The following is a 17,567-nucleotide window of genomic DNA, read 5'->3' as shown; positions in this document are numbered from 1 at the left end:
TGTACTGAGCACACGCTGTGTGAGGGTCCTCACCTCCCGCTAGGTAACAGCCTCTGGAAAAGGAACAAAAGCCATTTTCAGCTGGAGTTAAGTTACTTTTTACGTACACACTTCCTCGGTAGAATAACATGGAATATTGTGGCTACTTAAGGAATTTCTTAAATTAGCAGGAAGTATTGATAACTTAACTTAATGTGTCACTTTACAGGAAAAGTTCAGAACGTTCGTTATAATTTATTTAATGTATTCTTTGCATTAGATGGTGGTTTTCAGGTGATTGCTGTCACTACGAGCCAGACTGTTCGGTACACTGGAATATTTATCAGCTGAGAGTGAAGAAAGAACAAATATTTTAAGGCAAAATTTGTATGAAAAGTCTAGGGGACTTTAGGGCGACCTGATACCACATGGATACCACATGGGCGTAAATTCCCTGAGCAGGGAGTCCGCGGTTTGACTTCCAAGCATTTGCTGCTTGTCAATCCCCTATTCTCTTTCTCCACATTTCCTGTCTGTCTTCATTGTCTCTGTTAAATTAAAGCATAAAAATGGTCAAATAGTAATAAAAAAAAGCACAAGGGAAAAAGATTACAACCAAATAAAATAAAATGTAGGAACCAAATAAAATAGAAAATATTAAATATGGTTAAATAAGATACCCATGCTGAAGACTTGTTGACTGGTCATATTAAACCTCTTCTCTTCTCTCTGTATGCCTTTTCCCAGAATGCCGTGCGTCACAACCTGAGTCTGCACAAGTGTTTTGTTCGTGTTGAGAACGTGAAGGGGGCCGTGTGGACTGTGGATGAAGTTGAATACCAAAAGAGGAGACCACCAAAGATGACCGGGTAAGAGTGCACGAACATACAGTCATATACATGTGTACACACACACACACACAGACATGCACACACACACTGTCATATACATGTAAACACACACGCACACATACACACAGTCATGCACACATTTGAGTTGAGTGAGATGTGAGTGTGAGCTTATGGGTGCTGGCACTATGATTGCCTAAATGGACCCTCTGTTATTACCAAGAGGCCAACTCAGCAATCATTGAAAAAAAAAAAGAGGGCTGCTGGCTTATCATGTACATACTGTGTGAGTGAATGTGTGTGTGAGTGTGTGTGTGTGTGTGTGTGTGTGTGTGTGTGTGTGTGTGCGCGCGCGCGCGCGTGTGTTTTTCCCTGTTTGTCGACACCATTAGTAAGCAGCTGTGTGAGATGCAAGAGAGCAAAAAACCTTGTTAGCATATGTAAACAGATGTTCTCTCCAACCGCCAGAGAATCCAGGGATAATTACACACACACACACACTCTCACACACACCTGCACGCCAGATATCAGACACTTTCATATGTGTGTGTTTTAGCATCTGTTTACAGTCTGTGTGTTTCTTCTTGTAACAAACATGTTTGTGAGATTTGTCAGAGCGCTTTGGCTGAGGTGACATCTTTCAGCACGTGCACTTAATCTGTGATTCTCACCCCTTTCTCTCTCTCTCATCTCCTTTTGTGTGTGTGTTCGTGTCTGTGTGCGTGTGTGTGCGTGTGTGTGTGTAGAAGTCCCACTCTGGTGAAAAACATGATTTCAGGCCTGGGCTTTGGATCCCTAAACGCCAGCTACCAGGTAAGAAATGCCCTGTATTTTTTCTTTCTCTCTCTCTCTCTCTCTCTCACACACACACACACACACACACACACAGATCAGCCAATTGCAATCAAGGGCACTAATATCAATTCCCTCTTATAATTAGCAGATTCCCTAACGACGTTCACACCACCTCCTTCTCCCACACCAACACTCACTCTCACCTCCCACCTCACTTTCTCACATATGTGCCACCCCCCACCTCTGCACACACGCACACACACACACACTCAACCCTTCTCTTCACTCACTATGCAGACATGCACACCAAACCCACACACACATGCAATTTTGTGACTGAGATGATTTATAGCGTCAAGTAGTTGTCAATTAAGGTTACCACATAAAATTATCGCCTGTCCCAGAAAATCCATCTCTGAGCCAGTGAGAATTCCCCTCCTTTTGTCCCCCCTGCCCACCCCCCCTCCCAACTTTTTTTTTTCCTGTGTGAGCGGGGCGGTGGGGTCCAACTCACATCTCCAAACAGCTGGATGTGAGCGTCTAGAGTAGTGACAGAAGCTGCCTCTGTTGGTTCACTTGTTTTCTCCTCTGCAGACATTGATGTTTCACTGTTTGTGTGTGTGTTTAAGTTGAGGTTGTGGTTCAGTGTCGCTTAACATTCCTGTTGAGACTTTTCACATGAACACACACACACACACACACACACACACACACACACACACACACACACACACACACACACACTCATGACAGGGACTTAAATGTAAAAGTACAAGCCATGATGGGGAAAGTACTGTGTATAAGTGCCCCCTAGTGGTTTGTGGAGTACACTAACACGTTAGTGGAATCAAATACGCTCCATGTGGAAGAGCTCTCAGCAGTACATTAAGTAAAACTCTCCATCATTCATTGTGGCTGTGACCAGCTATTATAATGTGTTTTACATGTAGTTATGTGTCAACTGAACTTACAAACAAATTCTGAGTATTGTTACATTTTGAGAATAGTGTGTGAATATATATTAAAGTCAAGGAGAGGTCCATGTTTCAACATATTTAGTTCCATGACCCCATTTGATATATCATGTAACCCAGCTTGATTTAAAGTGACTTTAACAACTCTTTGTGTGTGTGTGTGTATGTGTGTGTGTGTGTGTGTGTGTAGGCAGCTCTGGCAGAGAGCAGTCTGTCCTTGCTAAACAGCCCTCCCCTGGTGACCCCTCCGTCTGCGGCCAGCCTCAACATGCTGCATGTGGGCCACGATGATGTCAGCTCCACTGTGGAGCAGGTCAACAGCAACGGCAGCTGCAGCCCCACGCTCAGCCCTCAACAGTACAGGTATGTACTGTTATAGACTCACACACACACACACACACACACACACAAGTGAAACACATGCATGCAGACATACTGTATGTCACGGTGCAAGCAGACTACACAAAACTGCTTTAGTATATGCCCATTCATTGATCTTATTAACAATTACTGTGTTCACAAAGGCGAGTGTATCAGACTGATAGTGTCTTTTTTATCAGCGACTCTGTGTTGTCTACCATCTAGATACAATATTGAAGGTATGATGGTGATACTGATATTATTATTATTATCTTTATGAAACATTGCTGACCAGAGAAATCACTAACATTTAGTGTAAGACAATTCTACACAACAGGATAATCTAAAACCATCAAAGGAAACCATCGCCCCCCTGCTTTAAAAAGCAGCTAACCCAGAATTCAAGAATGACGGTACTGGTTTTACTGGAGAGTGTAAGTTGTATGATGATCTACTTGCTGTTTCTGATGCTTTTCCACATAAAATACAGAAATTTCATCCCTGAGAAAACCTTTTTTTAAGATTGAAAAAATAAATCCTATTTTTGCATTTATTTTTCTTTGCAGAACATGATATTACAATGATATTAAAATTTAAATTTTCCTGACAACATGATACACTTATACAGATAATCCAAAGACCTCATCATGAACAGGTAAATGTACACTCACCAAGTGTAACCACATCGGGATTTCTTGAGTAAGACATTACTGGTGGGATTAAAGTATCATTGTTGTGCTTTGGTTGCCACACCTGCACTACTTGACTTGACAGCAGAGTCGTATTTCCAAAAAGCTAAGGAAATCAAAATAAAACTCCCGCATTAATTGATAGTACAATAAGCATCAGCATTTGGCAGCAGTCAATACAGAAAGTCCGATCTTGGCATCTTCCTTTAAAACTCCAGCCCTTGCCTTGCTAATGTCTGTCCGTCTCTCCTCCAGCCACCCGGTGCATGTGAAGGAGGAGCCCACTGAGTTGGAGGAGGACAGTCGGCCAGTATCCCTCCTGGCCGGCGTCACACACAGCCTGCCATTGCCGAGCGACGAGCGCGATCTGGAGGAGGATCTTCCCACCGAGGAGCTGGAGTAGGACAGATCCGCGACGCACCAGAGGGACGGGACATAGCGAGACGAATCCCCGAGCCCTCTCGTCAGTGTGAAGAGGAAAAGATAGCTACAGTACACTTACAAGAAAAGAGAGAAGAGAGAAAAAAGAGAATGTTTTTTTTGTTTTGTTTTGTTTTTATGAAAATGCAAGCAACCAAGGACGACATTGAGAAACTCCAAACAGGGTTAGATGACCTCCGTTACTTTCAGACGCAAAAACAAGACTGTGGAGCACTGCTTTTACCTCCATGTGTTTCTTTTCCAACACTTGGCTCAGAGGTGTAACACCACTTAATGCATACACACTCACACAAACACGCACACAGACACACCCATTCACTTGTCAAACCATGTTTCGTTCTCCTCCCTGGTAACATCAGCCTCCATGTAGAGACCCCTAGAGGCGTGGACACACACTCTCCCCTCCTCGCCCCACCACTCTGCATACACCCCCCCTCACTGTTGTCTCGGGCTGCCTGGCTAGCCGTTTTGTGTCTAATCATCAGTTGAGAAGACACACAGGTGTTTTTTTGTGTGGGTGTTAGAAAGAAAAAGACACACAGGATCATGTGTATATAGATTTGGAGCAGTCATCAGGGGCTGTGCAGTATACCTCTCCTCCCCCCCCTCCCCCTCCCTCTTTGAGTCAATCACTTGCTTTTTCGTTTTCTTTGATTTGATCGAGATGAAACTGTTGGGCTTCGAGATGGGAAGGAAGAAAGGAAGGAAGGAAAGAAGGAAGGAAGGAAGGAAGGAAGAGTGCTTTTAAAGATTACCTCCAACAGGGCTCCAACACTTCTGCGGATCTGGCTCCTGTCTTCACGTCTGTGTGTGTGAGCCCACGGCGAGGCAGCGCAGCCCTGGTCCCTGCCCAAACTTCTGCCCCCCAGCGAGACACTTAGTGACAGACATCTTTAAAACTCTTTGCTTCTAAGTGAGAAAAAAAAGAAGACATTTTCCTACCCACCTCCATCCCATCCCACCCCACCCCCCACCCACCCTCCCCACCCCCCCAAAAAAAGATTGCAGGAATAGGACCATTTGGTGCTGTCCTTCTCCTCTCCTCCGTGTGCGAATGGAGGGATGAGCTTGGAACACTTTAAGAACGAGAAGAAAAGAGAGGGAGCAGAGAGAAAAGAGGGAGGAAGCATCTACAGAAATATTGTGACTAAAAAAAAGAAAAATCTTGATGATTATGGAATATAACAAGAAAAAAAACGTGTGGTAGCTTTTGTCATTTCTTTTTTTTTTTTATTTGATGTTATGTTGATGATGTTATTATCATTGTTTATTTTTGAGGATCAATATTTCCACGGTGGCGTTCTGTTTCGACATACCTTTTCTAACGATGCTGTTTTTGTTTTTGTATTGTAATTTGTTTGATTTACTCTGGTTGTTCACACCATTCCAAATAAGTATTGGCAAAAAAAAAAAAAAAGAAAAAAAGAAAAGAAAGCGCAGTATTGTCCCAACTTGTGATACCTGACCCCAACTCCTGCCCCTCTCCCTTTCTGTCCCAAGTGTAGCAGGCAAGAAATTTGGAAATAGCACTTAAAAGTTGCCATTATCCAGACAGATTATTTAACAGTTGAATCTTTTTGTGTTAATTCTCTCTCATTCACCTGTTTTCGGTTGTGTATTTAGTTGAGAAATATCAGTAATGCTTTAAAAAAATATATATTATTACTGCAGTCAGAGAATACCTCATCCCACAAAGGTTCCACCTGGAACTGTGTCCAAATTGATTAAGAAATAAGGGGGAAATCTTTCTGTGGGACACCAAATGTGGCAACTCTGCTCAGCTTCAGATTCAAAGCTCTATGGTTGTAATAGTTACTGTGTAGAAGCTATCTGCAATTCACTGTGTGAGTTTGTGTTAAAGGAATAGCACGTGAGATTTATTTTTTTGTTTGTTTTCCGTGAGCATAAAAGCATTACTTTTCTCTACAGTGCCATACCAAATTTAACATTTATTTTAATCTGTTATCTGCTTATTCCCATTTTATTTTTGTTACAGGTAACCAAAGAAATACGTAGAAAACCAAAAACCCTGTAGTTTATTTTGCCCTTTTTGAGTACCTTTTTTTTTTTTTTCTTCTTGAAGAACTGGCCAAAAGACAACAAACCAGGAGTTTGAATTCTTATTATTGTATTCATATAACTATTGTGTTGAAATTATACATGACTTACAGTGCTGACCATTCCAAAAACCAAAGTGTGTAAAGCAAACTAGAATTTGGAGACATCAAAGCTTTTACATGATAAGTGGTTACGAATGACTCACATTAGGTATGAGGCCAAAAAACTAGTATTAACAAACCTCGCACAGTTCCTCTGAAAAACAAAAAGAAAGAGAAAAGAAAAAAGCACTTAGAGGTGAAACTCTCCCACACTCAGGCTAAACTGTGTTCCAAACACAATCCTAGGACTGGCCCTACTACTGTACGAGCAGACCTAAAGACGAGGCACTCGTGAGGCATTTGGACACGTGTACCTTTACAATCTGAGATGCCAACAAAAAGAGAGGTTAAACAGAATGAAAACATTCGGCTCTGTTGAAACACCTGGCTTTACAAGATATTTTCTGGTGCTGTTGTAACAAAAAAAATGTTCACTCTATAGGAAACAAACATGCCCTCTTGATGTGTGTGTAGTATTTACAGGAAGAGGAAGTCTACTGTAATGTGGTTACAAAAGTCACATCTTTGAACAGGGAGCAGTAAATCCAAATATCTATGAATATTACAACAAAGAGGGAACAACTAAAAACAGTGAAAATATACCAATGTAAGAGGAAAAACAACCAAGGGACATCATGTAATTCACAGTTGGGTTCATATTTTCATACTTTTTGTCAAACTATCTCTTGCACTTCAGACAAGTTTTCTTATTTAATGAAAGAACCTTTCTGATGACTTTGTGTTCAAACAGGACTGTTTCCTGTCACATTAGAGACTGATTTCTAACAAAGTACAAAGTGGCAGACTGACATCTTGAAACGAGATAAAAACCAAAAATAACACTACCTCCTTTTCGAAACAGTTCAACACATAGCCAATGGGAGACTGAACTCTCTTAAATACTTTTTTTTCCTCCATTCTTCCTCGATGATAATAATGGATGCCAAAATTGTGTTACACTTACTGTATGACTGACGAACAACAAAAAAAAACAAAAAAAAAAAAGCTATTTGGTGATCCGGACTCCCCAACACATCTGCTTGAGCCCAAAAACATAGAGACGTTTCACTTTCCATGGATTTAAAAATGACTACCTCTCCTTAAACCACATCTAAAGCACTCTCTATGTCTTGAAGTGTGTTGTGAAGTGCTCGCTATATATGAGAAGTTTTCTATCAGCTGTGTAAAACTGACCATATTCCTGCAACCGATTAGCACTGAGCTATGTGAACAGCCTCTCAACTGTGTGCGTTGACTGTACGTGTGCATATTAATGATCTCAGCCAATGAGAAACTGGTCGTTAATGGCTATGTGGTGTTGCAGGGAGCTGGTTGTCAGGGGTAATGATGGGCAGAATATATCAGTGCCACCAGGACACACATATACACACGCACACACGCACACACACACACACACACACACACACACATACACACGCACACACACACATTCCTCTCTGCACCTGGTACATGGAAGCAGGGCTATGGGTTAGTGCAAACAGAGGCTCTGACCATCCAGATATCCAAAGACCCACAACACAGCAGTACCCCCTTCACCAAAACACTCACAGAGACGCTGAGAAGAGCAACACACACTTAATGAAACTCATCACTACTACTAGTAATATCCAAACCAAGAGGAACTGCTGCATACAGTACATAGATGATCTCTGACTTGTGCTTTAAGGTACACCTGTAAACAAAGCTGTTTTATAAAGATGTAGATTGTTCACAGGTCGCCATGTAACACTTCTGTTTTTTCTCCAGCTTGGCATAACATGATGTATTCTTGTATATTAATGCTTGACTTATCTCTCCAGGGCATTCTTTCCCATTTTGTCCTTTGATTTTTCTCTTCTTTTTTGGGGTTTGTTTTTTTTTTTTTTTTTTTTTCCTCTCTGCACCTGTTTAGCTATTGTAAAGCTTTCAGCTCTGATTCCTATACTGTACTGCTAATGCTGAAGTATATGTATTTATCATATTAAGTGCTGCAGGTATCTTGGTTTAATAGTTTTGTTTTTGTTTTGTTTGTTTCCATTTTTTCAGTTCTTCATAAAACGTCTGGGACGCTGATTTTTTAAGTGTATTATCTCTAAAAAAAAATTAAAAGAATAAAAGTTAGATCAGTGGTTTAGGTAACACCTGTTTGTATATTTATCTTAGCTAGGTCTATTTTGATACTTTTTTGTCTCTGTACTGCATTTATGCATTTTTAAGGAAAGAAAAAAAACAAATGGAAAACAAACTAAAAAGTTACTTCATTATGTATTGATACCTCAGAAGGACTTTTTCTCAAAGACAGGACCAAAACCTCCAAAAAGAAAAAGAGAAAGAGGAAAAAATGTAAGAATATGTAGCCCCTCTCTTGCTTTAAAAAATGCAGAGCTCTAGAAAGGTATTACTGTTGGTCCTTTCAGGTGCCAATAAGTGTCCCAGCTCCCTGTGACCCCTCCTTCTGATCCCTGACCCCTGTCATTCCTGTGCTGAACTCCGACCCCCAGAGCTGTCAATCATCTGCAGGCGCCATGGGGGTGTCACTGAGTCACACACCTGGCTGGTGGTGACCAGTCACAGACCTCATCTCCCAGTCCCATAAAGGCAGATCAAAGACTGACACTGTTGCATTTTTGATACTCCTCCTCTTGCGTAGTCTCAATACCAAAATGTGGAACGGCTCTCAGAGATGCAGCTCATCCTCTGACTACCAAAGGCATTGCGAGCAAACATTGCTTAGTCCAAACTCCTGAACTCTAACCAAACTGTAACCAAACCAATGCCACAACCTTAACCAAACAAAAACCAAGCTACTTCCAAAACTCTCCATCGACTTCACTGATCACCTTTACTGGTAGCTGTTATCTCTCGTACATCCACGTATTGGTGTTGTAGGACCAGTCTGCATCCTATTGGCTGGCGAGTGACTCAAAGGACGCAGGTAGCCCAAATCCTGATGTGTGATTGGACAGTTCTGAGGTGTCACGTGAGGGGGAAGGGACTCTCAAAGTGGAGCATTGCCTGACGGTATTATCAAGTAGACAGCCAGAATCCAATGGAACTACCACTTCAGCTCTCCTCTGGTTAAACCTTAGGAATGTGTGTACATTTTCAGCAGTGACTCTCTGTATTGTTTCTTAGTTTCAGTTTACCTGCTTACCTCTCTTTATCCTTTGGTTTTTGTTCTGTTTCTTGTTATTTGAAAGTGTGACCCGAGGAAGAGGCGGGGACAGGGACTGGGGGGTGGCTTTAGACAGACAGTGGAGCCCAGCCCTCTGACCCTCCACCCCGGGTAGCCATGTAATGCCAGTCACTGCCCTTTCCTTCATGCTGTATAAAAACACACACATATATCTGTGTATTTGTAACCTGAATCTTCTTGTGTCTGTCCATGCAGACAATAAAAAAACTGTACAGTAGGTCTAGTTGCATGTAATCTGTACTAATTATTGACAATGGCATTATAAAATGCAATAAAATACTTATTACACTGTCCTATGCTGCGTCCTTGTTTCTTCTCCAGTGGTTTCGAATAAACACATACACACACACACACAGTGGAAGAAAATACTCCAAAAACCACTTTTCATATACTTGACTCCTGCAGTTTCTAACTACTATAATTAAGGAAAACCAGTCAAGATAACTACTGTTAACAGTGAAGTGAGGAAAAATGTAATTGGCAAATAGCGAAAATTTCCTCTTAACATCCTGCTTAGCCATTTTATACAGGTAAAACTATATTAAAATAATTCAGTTTAACCTAAACATGACCATTGCAGCGCCAAATGTCCATATGAAAATCATGTTCTCCTGAAACATATTTGATACTTGCATTTTATTTGATAAAATAAAATGATGACAACCACTGTCTCGAATTGCTCATTATAACTAGAGTTCTCTTGAGGACAGAGCTTTGCCAATACTAACTGATAATTTGCTTTTAGCACTCTTAATAGCTATGGTCCTAAGCTTTTATACAGGAAACACACTTCTTCACTTATCAACTCATTCCCAAAGTGACATCACAGAACAGGAGACGAGACAGTCACTCAAAGAACAGAAAAACCTCCTGAAATGACAGACTGCTGGTTGGATGGAAACAGTTCAACGGTCGGCCAGTGTTGTTGCTGCAGGACTTCAGAGGGGTCAACATGTGTTGTGATACAGAGAGTGGCCACCAGGAGGAGTAAACAAACCGGACAGCACAAGCAGCATCTCATAAACACAAACCCAGCAACAAACATCACTGTGGTCCACTGACATGGTCCGACCAACAGGGTGGGCCAGAGAGTGCAGAACAGAACAGACAGAGCACAATACCTGTATACCCTGTGAGGTGGAGTATAAGAAGAAAACAGGTGGCTGATGTCTCATTAGATTAATAGAAAACAGTGCAATCAGAAAATGTTCATAGCCCTTCAATCTTTTCCTATTTTGAAGGTTCCCAAGAGCACAGTGGCCTCCATAATTCTTGCACAGAAGACGTTTGAAACAACCGAGACAAACTGAGCAATCAGGGAAGAAGGCCCTTGAGAGAAATGGGAGTCACCTGACCTAAATTCCAAGTGTCATAGCAAATGGTCTGAATACTTATGCCAATGTGATATTTGAGTTTCTTCTTTTTAATCAATTTGTAAAAAATCATTAAAAAGCATAAGGCTTCAACATAGCAAAATGTGAAAAAACTGAAGGTGGCTGAACACTTTCTGAATGCACTGTAGATGCTGTATAGAAAAACAGTTTTTCTCACCTATCTGTACTTTTTGTTCATTCTCATCCTCCATTTTTCCTACTCCTTCCTCACCTGTCTCTGTCTTCCTCGCAGGTTTGTTGCATGCCCTACAGCATATCTTTAAACCTCTGCGCTGCATCGTGGATGTGTTGCCACAGGAAGAAAAAATGGAAACTGGCTGGTTGTCTTTTGGAAAGTTGAAACTTTGTTTAATCTTGTGCTTTTAGCGAACTTCTCCGTTAGTCAGCTGGGAGGAAACTCACTCTTGACGCTTAAATCCCTGTGACATTTGGTTCTGGGAGAGACCCCATCCTAAGCCTATTACAGACACACAAGCACACATGCACACATGAGCACACATACAGAAACACACACTCACTGGCATGCACACATCATGAATACTAAGCAAAAACTTAGTACTATATACTTGTACAAGGTGAGCCAGGGTGCAGAGCAACACACAAAGAGGTTATTCTTGGCGTGGCACAGTAGTGTTTGGCATAAACTTGAGGCCGAAGCTATGAATATATTTCTTAATGCTCATCTGGACAGAGTAAGCGTTAGGGGTGTGTGTGTGTGTGTGTGTGTGTGTGTGTACATGAGAGTGTAATGTATGTTTGCAGTCGTGTTTATGTGTCTGAAAAAGGATTTGTACACATGGATGTGTATCTGTTCCTTGTGCATGTGCATGGGCTTGTGATGCTAAAATCAATATTCGTGTGTGTGTGTGATTGGGTGTGTGGGTGGGTATGGAGGGCTGCTAGTCCCAGCAGCTTGGAGAGCACTGAGGTCCAGGCAGACCCTATGAGTCACAAAATAAATTTACCGAGAGCCATGCTGACATCTCTCTCCGTCTCTCCCTCGTTTACTCACTCTGTCATCCTCCCTCTCCCTTCTTCCCCTCCGTGTCTGTGGCTGCGTGCGTCCACATGGATTTGCTTATTCAGTCTAATGAGCTGAGACTCTTTCTCTTTCTCTTCTGTCTACGTTCAAATTTACTATTGTAGGCTACAAGTAAACACCCAGGCATTGATATACTTTAACACTCAGTTTGGCCTGATGCACTGAAGGCCCACTGTGCATTTCATACTATAACAATATGAACAATGAAGAAGAAGAGGAAGAAGAAGAAGAAAAAGTAAAAGAAGAAAAGGGGGAAATATTACTTAAACCACTTTTAAAAGACAGCATATAAGCAAAATAACACAGTACAGTAATTCCACCTCATGACAGAAATGGATGTGGACGACTTAACTCTATCAAGGATAGGAATCAATGATGCACACTTTCTCTCCTACTGAGAGTTGCAGCATATCCCAACTAAAGAGTAATACAACTGATAAAATGATTCTATGGACTAAAAAGCTTCAAAGCAGGTGTTTTGTTGGTCTCATTGCTTGGGGCCCCTTAGAATATATTAATAATAATTGCAAAGCATAACTTCCTGTTAGATGTCTAACAAACAAACTCCAATGAGAGAAATCCAAAATGAACTTATTTGGGATGGTAGATGGGCATTTTTGCTGCATAAAAAGTACTGTCAACACCAATCACAGATATAGAGTTTATGAAAATCCATTATATTTCTATTTTGTAATTTTGTTTAGTGGATCTCTGAAACATGTCATCAGTTCAAAATCATGTTCATAAGCAATTCTGCTCAAATTAATTGAGTATCAAGGTTAACTTGTTTTTATCACCTTAATTAAACAGTGTTGTAACAAAGTATGTACGTAATTTGAGCTTTTATAATAAAAGAGGGCCCGGGGTCTCCAGGACCCCAAACAGATTATTAAGGTTAATTATTTAGTCAAAAAATGACAGAAAAAGTTCAGTCTTCATTTATTTGTAAAAAAAATAATTTATTATTATATAAAACAGTTGATTCATCAGTGAATGTTTGGCATTTTTGCATGAAAAAATGGGCTTAAATTGCTCATTGATTACTATAGATGTGATTAATTTACTGTTGACTGACTAATTGATTAAACAATCATTAATTGTTTCAGCACTAATTGCATTAATGAACTGTGTACAAAGCAACAATTCATCGGTTTTGATCTGGGTTACGGTTATCACACCAAAATGCTTTGAATTTAACCAATAACAAGTATTAAAAAAAACTAAGATAATACAGCTAAGTAATCATCGGCTCTGGAAGGCAGAGACAGAAGGAGGACTTTGCAATGCAAACCTAAAGTAAAAGGTGCCAACATAACACTGAAGTGATGGGATATTACAGAGTAACATCAGTACTGCATGAATGCTGGGTCATTGTCCTGGTTTAAAAAAAAAAAAAAGACTCCTATTGTTAGTGTCTCACAGGTATGCTTTTTCTGTCTATACACCCTCCCCTGAGAAGCCAAGGCTGATGGGAAAGTGGATGAAACTCAGAGACTTCATGTGTGGCAGAGAGAGAGAGAGAGAGAGAGAGAGAGAGAGAGAGAGAGAGAGAGAGAGAGGGCCCCAGCCACAGAACAAAAGCATCTTTGTGAGTGATTGGAACCACATTTTCACCCTCCTCTCTCTCTCTCTCTCTCCCTCTCCCTCTCTCTCCCTTGCTCACTCTCCCAGTCACACCAGCCTGCTCAAAACCACTGAAACAATCAACGTCAAAAGTTTAGAATAATACTCAGAGACGGTCTCAGCTGAAGATCTCTGTGTGCGTGTGGCTCCAGTTTCACTTCTCTGTGAACACACACCTACACACACAAACACACACTGTTCTCACATACTCTCTCACTCTCTCTCTCTCTCTCTCTCTCTCTCTGCATCTGTCTGGACTCTCACCCTTTTTCAATCTCCACATTTCCTCTGTCTGCCCCTCCCACCCTGTCTGCTGATCTGACGTTGGGCTGGGTCTGGATGTGGCATCTCTTGCAGTCTGGTCAGAAGTCCTGGAGCAGTGGAGCAGCTCTCGCCTCAGTCGTCCAGCGCTGGGTGGCTGGAGAAGGCAACCTGTTCTTTCTCTGCTGGGCGTCAGTGGACTGGAAAGCCTCTCAAGCCTCACAGGCCTGAGCCAAACAAAGAACAGGTCTACATGCTGGGAGGAAGGTAGCACTGCTTTCAATATAGTGAAACATGACATGGTTTTGTGAGGACAATTTGTACAGTATGTAGAAGGAATTAAAACTTCCCTCTTAGCTTTACTTCAGCCTTTGAAATGCTGTGACAGTGAGTAACATGAGGGAGTGATGTATAGTGATACAGTGTGGTGGCATTTTTGCAAAATTTGCAGCTCTTCTATAGTATTCCACCAAAATATAAACACAAGTGTGGGTTTTGATTTTTTAATATAATGTTGGCCCTCTCCTCCTAACAACAAATCCATTCCATTGTATAAAAAGAGTGACTTTTAAGGTGGAGTTCAGCTCCGCTAGAACCTTACCACTAACCACCTTAACAAAAAGACTGGAAACCGGGGGAAAGAGCTAGTCTGGCTCTATCCAGAGGTAACAAAATCCACCTAAAAGCATTAAGATCAGTAACTTGGAATGGAGTGCTGGTTGCCTGGCACCATCCTGGTTGTGAAATAATCCCTTAAATTTTTGCATGGATAAAACAAACAAGATATGACAGGTAAGCAGATTTTATTACCTCTGGACAGAGCCAGGCAAGATATTGGGAAGAAAGAAAGACACATATTCCCAAAATGTCAAACTATTTCTTTAAAGAACAGATATTGTTCAGCATCAAGGGCAAAATATAATCTGTTGCAGTTGCAGCTATTTCTGTCCCTCTACACAGAATAAAATACTTGTATGTGTATGCGCGTCCAGTCTCTGTTTCATAATTGGAAGCCGGTTTGATAGCACTGTTGGAAGTGAGGAATGTGGAAGGATGTTGCCATATTCATCTGCTCGGTGCTCCAGACCCTGGACGATCCAAAGTGTCCCTGTTCACCTCTACAGGAAGCCGTCAATTAGAACCAGAACAAAGGCAAGCAGCAAATTTACAGAGCCACCTCCTCTGTGACAAATGTGTTTAAAAACCATTAAATAGCCGTTAAATAAGGTTTGATTAAATTACCGTTGAGTACCTGTGAATCACTAGCTTTTAAATAATTATGTAAATACCAAGTAAGAAATAGAAATTAAAGCTAGAAGAGCTCGCTGCAGAGAGCCTTGTGGGTGCGGTGAATGGTGAAGTGGGGTGTGAGTCATGAACGGAAGTAAGAGGATAGACAGCAGGAGCTCTTCAGGAAGGTGATGACAAGAAAATTTCTCCACTCTCATTGTTCAGCGCTGGGATAGGTGGGGGGGGCTGAATCTTGTACAAACATACAAGAATTTAATGTGGCCCACGATGTAATGTCAACAATCTCCAGGGTCTTTTGAAGCTTTTATTTGGTTTATTTTTGCAGGGTCTTCTGTTGTGAAGGTATCAGTAAAAGGCGAGAATTTCCTCATTAACACATTTAACACATTGTGATCTTGTGAATTGGCTGAAATGAACCCTGAATTTTAATTTTAAACAATTTGGGAGTGCTCTTGTCCCACCGTGTTAAAAATCCCCTGCAGTAAATGGCAGACTGGTAAGTTATGCATGTAAAAGCAGCAGGGAGGGCAACTATTCAAAATGTGTTCAAATGAATTAGCTCAAAGAGACTTTGAAATGCTGCTGTTTTTGCGATCACACTTCCTTTCAGTGGTAGATTTGGTTAAAATCTGTCTTAATTTCATGTCTATGCGAATTATGTGTAACATAATATTTTCATCACAGAGTGAGTCTGATCTGCTGAACTGTAAAACCGCAGTCCTAAGTAAAATACAGAATGTCTTGATTGCTTTCACAAACCAAAAAAGAAATAGACAAAAAAAAAAAAAAACCCCTGCTGGAACAAGACCTCTCTAATGCTACTGTTGCCTACACAAACTCTGACCCTCGTGCCCAGACAGACACTGAGCCCCCACACAGCACAAATCCTACAAATGCTTCTGTGTCAAAGCCTGACTGTTAGGGATGAGTGACTGTACACAAATTGAATGGGAGGTTATCAAGTTGTTAGTGAAAATGAAGCCTGTCTCAAAAGCCTTTTGCTGCTGTGTATTACCTCGCGCCCCCGCCACGCCTTCAAGCATCAATCATAGAAAACACACACTTCAGCTAACCTCCAGGTGTCAACATGGCATGAGTAGACAAGGCCTGTCTGTCGCAGTATTCTTCTGTATCATATGTGACCCAAGAAACTCAGCTAATTCTTATGGGGGTTTTTTTTGTTGGTTTTATTTCACCAGTCATATTGTTTGCAATGAGTAAAAATAGTTCTAAATAATACACTTGACAAAGTTGGAGATAGGTTGCAGTTTTCTCTGTCAGAAAGTTATTGCGAAAAGTTTAAAAGGAAGGTAGACAGGTTTGGCTCAAGTAACATTATTGTTGGATTTCTGCCATTAACTGATTCTAATTTATCTTAGTGCAAAATAAAATACACTGCGTAAGATGGAATGTTTTTGATATTTGATATTTGGAGTAGCTTGTATTTATTGAGGCTTCTTATCTATTTCGAAACATTCACCGGTAACCACTTGTAAACATAAATATCAGGTCCTTTGACACAAACACCTCATGGAATTGTTTTTCAAGATAACTGCATCTATCTACCAACCATCATTCCATGACAAAACTCTGAACATAGTTTGGAAAAGAGGTTAAACTGGTAGCAAGCATTAGTGTGTTAAGCCTGTCAAAGGTCAATTGCAAAGACAAAGACAAGTTTGGCAACTAGTCAGAGTTTAATAGATAGAAGTTTTCCTGGGTGAAGCTCAGAGCTGTCCTGCTTCTTGCATATCTTTATTTCTATGCACTTAAATGTATCCATATATCACATGTTAGTACCTTGCCTCTGATAACATAAAGATATTGCAACACATCCACTGTGTATTAAATTAAATAAGGTTTTTAGAATTTGAAAGACAATCTTAAGTTTTGATGTTTGTTGATTCAGTGTTGATATATATGTATACGTATATGTATACACACACACATATCATCATTACTATATACTCAGTCATGATGAACAGTTTCAGAATGATGTGCTCGGAGCCATTTAATACAGCACATTGTTATACACATGTTGTGATGTGTGCATACCCAGTTGGGTTATGGTTTTGACAAGATGGTAGCTATGTTTTTAAAAAAGAATAACATAACCAGCTGGTGTTAATGGCATGTAGGTATAAGGTGGGGGTGTGCTTTGAAGGGTTACTTTTGAATACAATTACCATCATGAGGAGGAATCATGACTCATTGCTGACAATATGAGCTAGTTTCATCCCGCACTGGGACAATTTATATAGCCTCCTGTGCCTCGTGCACGCCAGACTGAATGAAGGCAATTCCCACAGTGAGTCACAGCAGCATGTGAACTAAAAACAGTGACCTTTATTCTGGGAAAACAAAGTCTTGGTCAACTATAATCTTGTCAGAGTCCAATACATGTAGGTAGGCCTACTTTTCAGCTTATTAAACACAAGCTTCTGGTTTAAAGATTTAATTTTTTGATTAAGCTAATTACTAAAAGCATTGTTTTCAGTATTATCATTAATATACAGTACAGCATTGCTTCAAAAATCTAAATAGATGCAAAGGTA

General features: G+C 40.7%; 1 protein-coding gene across 1 annotated transcript in view; it reads left to right on the top strand.

Moving 5' to 3' along the window:
- The window catches only part of foxp4 (forkhead box P4), a 91,908-nt gene extending 87,860 nt beyond the window's left edge, over nt 1–4,048 (top strand). Inside the window, exons 17-20 of the mRNA XM_022745057.1 lie at nt 727–848; nt 1,574–1,640; nt 2,787–2,959; nt 3,901–4,048. Of these exons, the coding sequence (XP_022600778.1) occupies nt 727–848; nt 1,574–1,640; nt 2,787–2,959; nt 3,901–4,048 (510 nt within the window). The remainder of the gene's footprint in view (nt 1–726; nt 849–1,573; nt 1,641–2,786; nt 2,960–3,900) is intronic.
- The last annotated feature ends 13,519 nt before the right edge of the window (nt 4,049–17,567 follow it).

Source organism: Seriola dumerili, unplaced genomic scaffold (genome assembly GCF_002260705.1).
Source record: "Seriola dumerili isolate Sdu_G_001 unplaced genomic scaffold, Sdu_1.0 BDQW01000088.1, whole genome shotgun sequence".
NCBI classification, from domain to species: Eukaryota; Metazoa; Chordata; class Actinopteri; order Carangiformes; family Carangidae; genus Seriola; species Seriola dumerili.
Note: the sequence above shows the minus strand (reverse complement) of the source record. Positions and strands in the feature narration are given on the sequence as shown.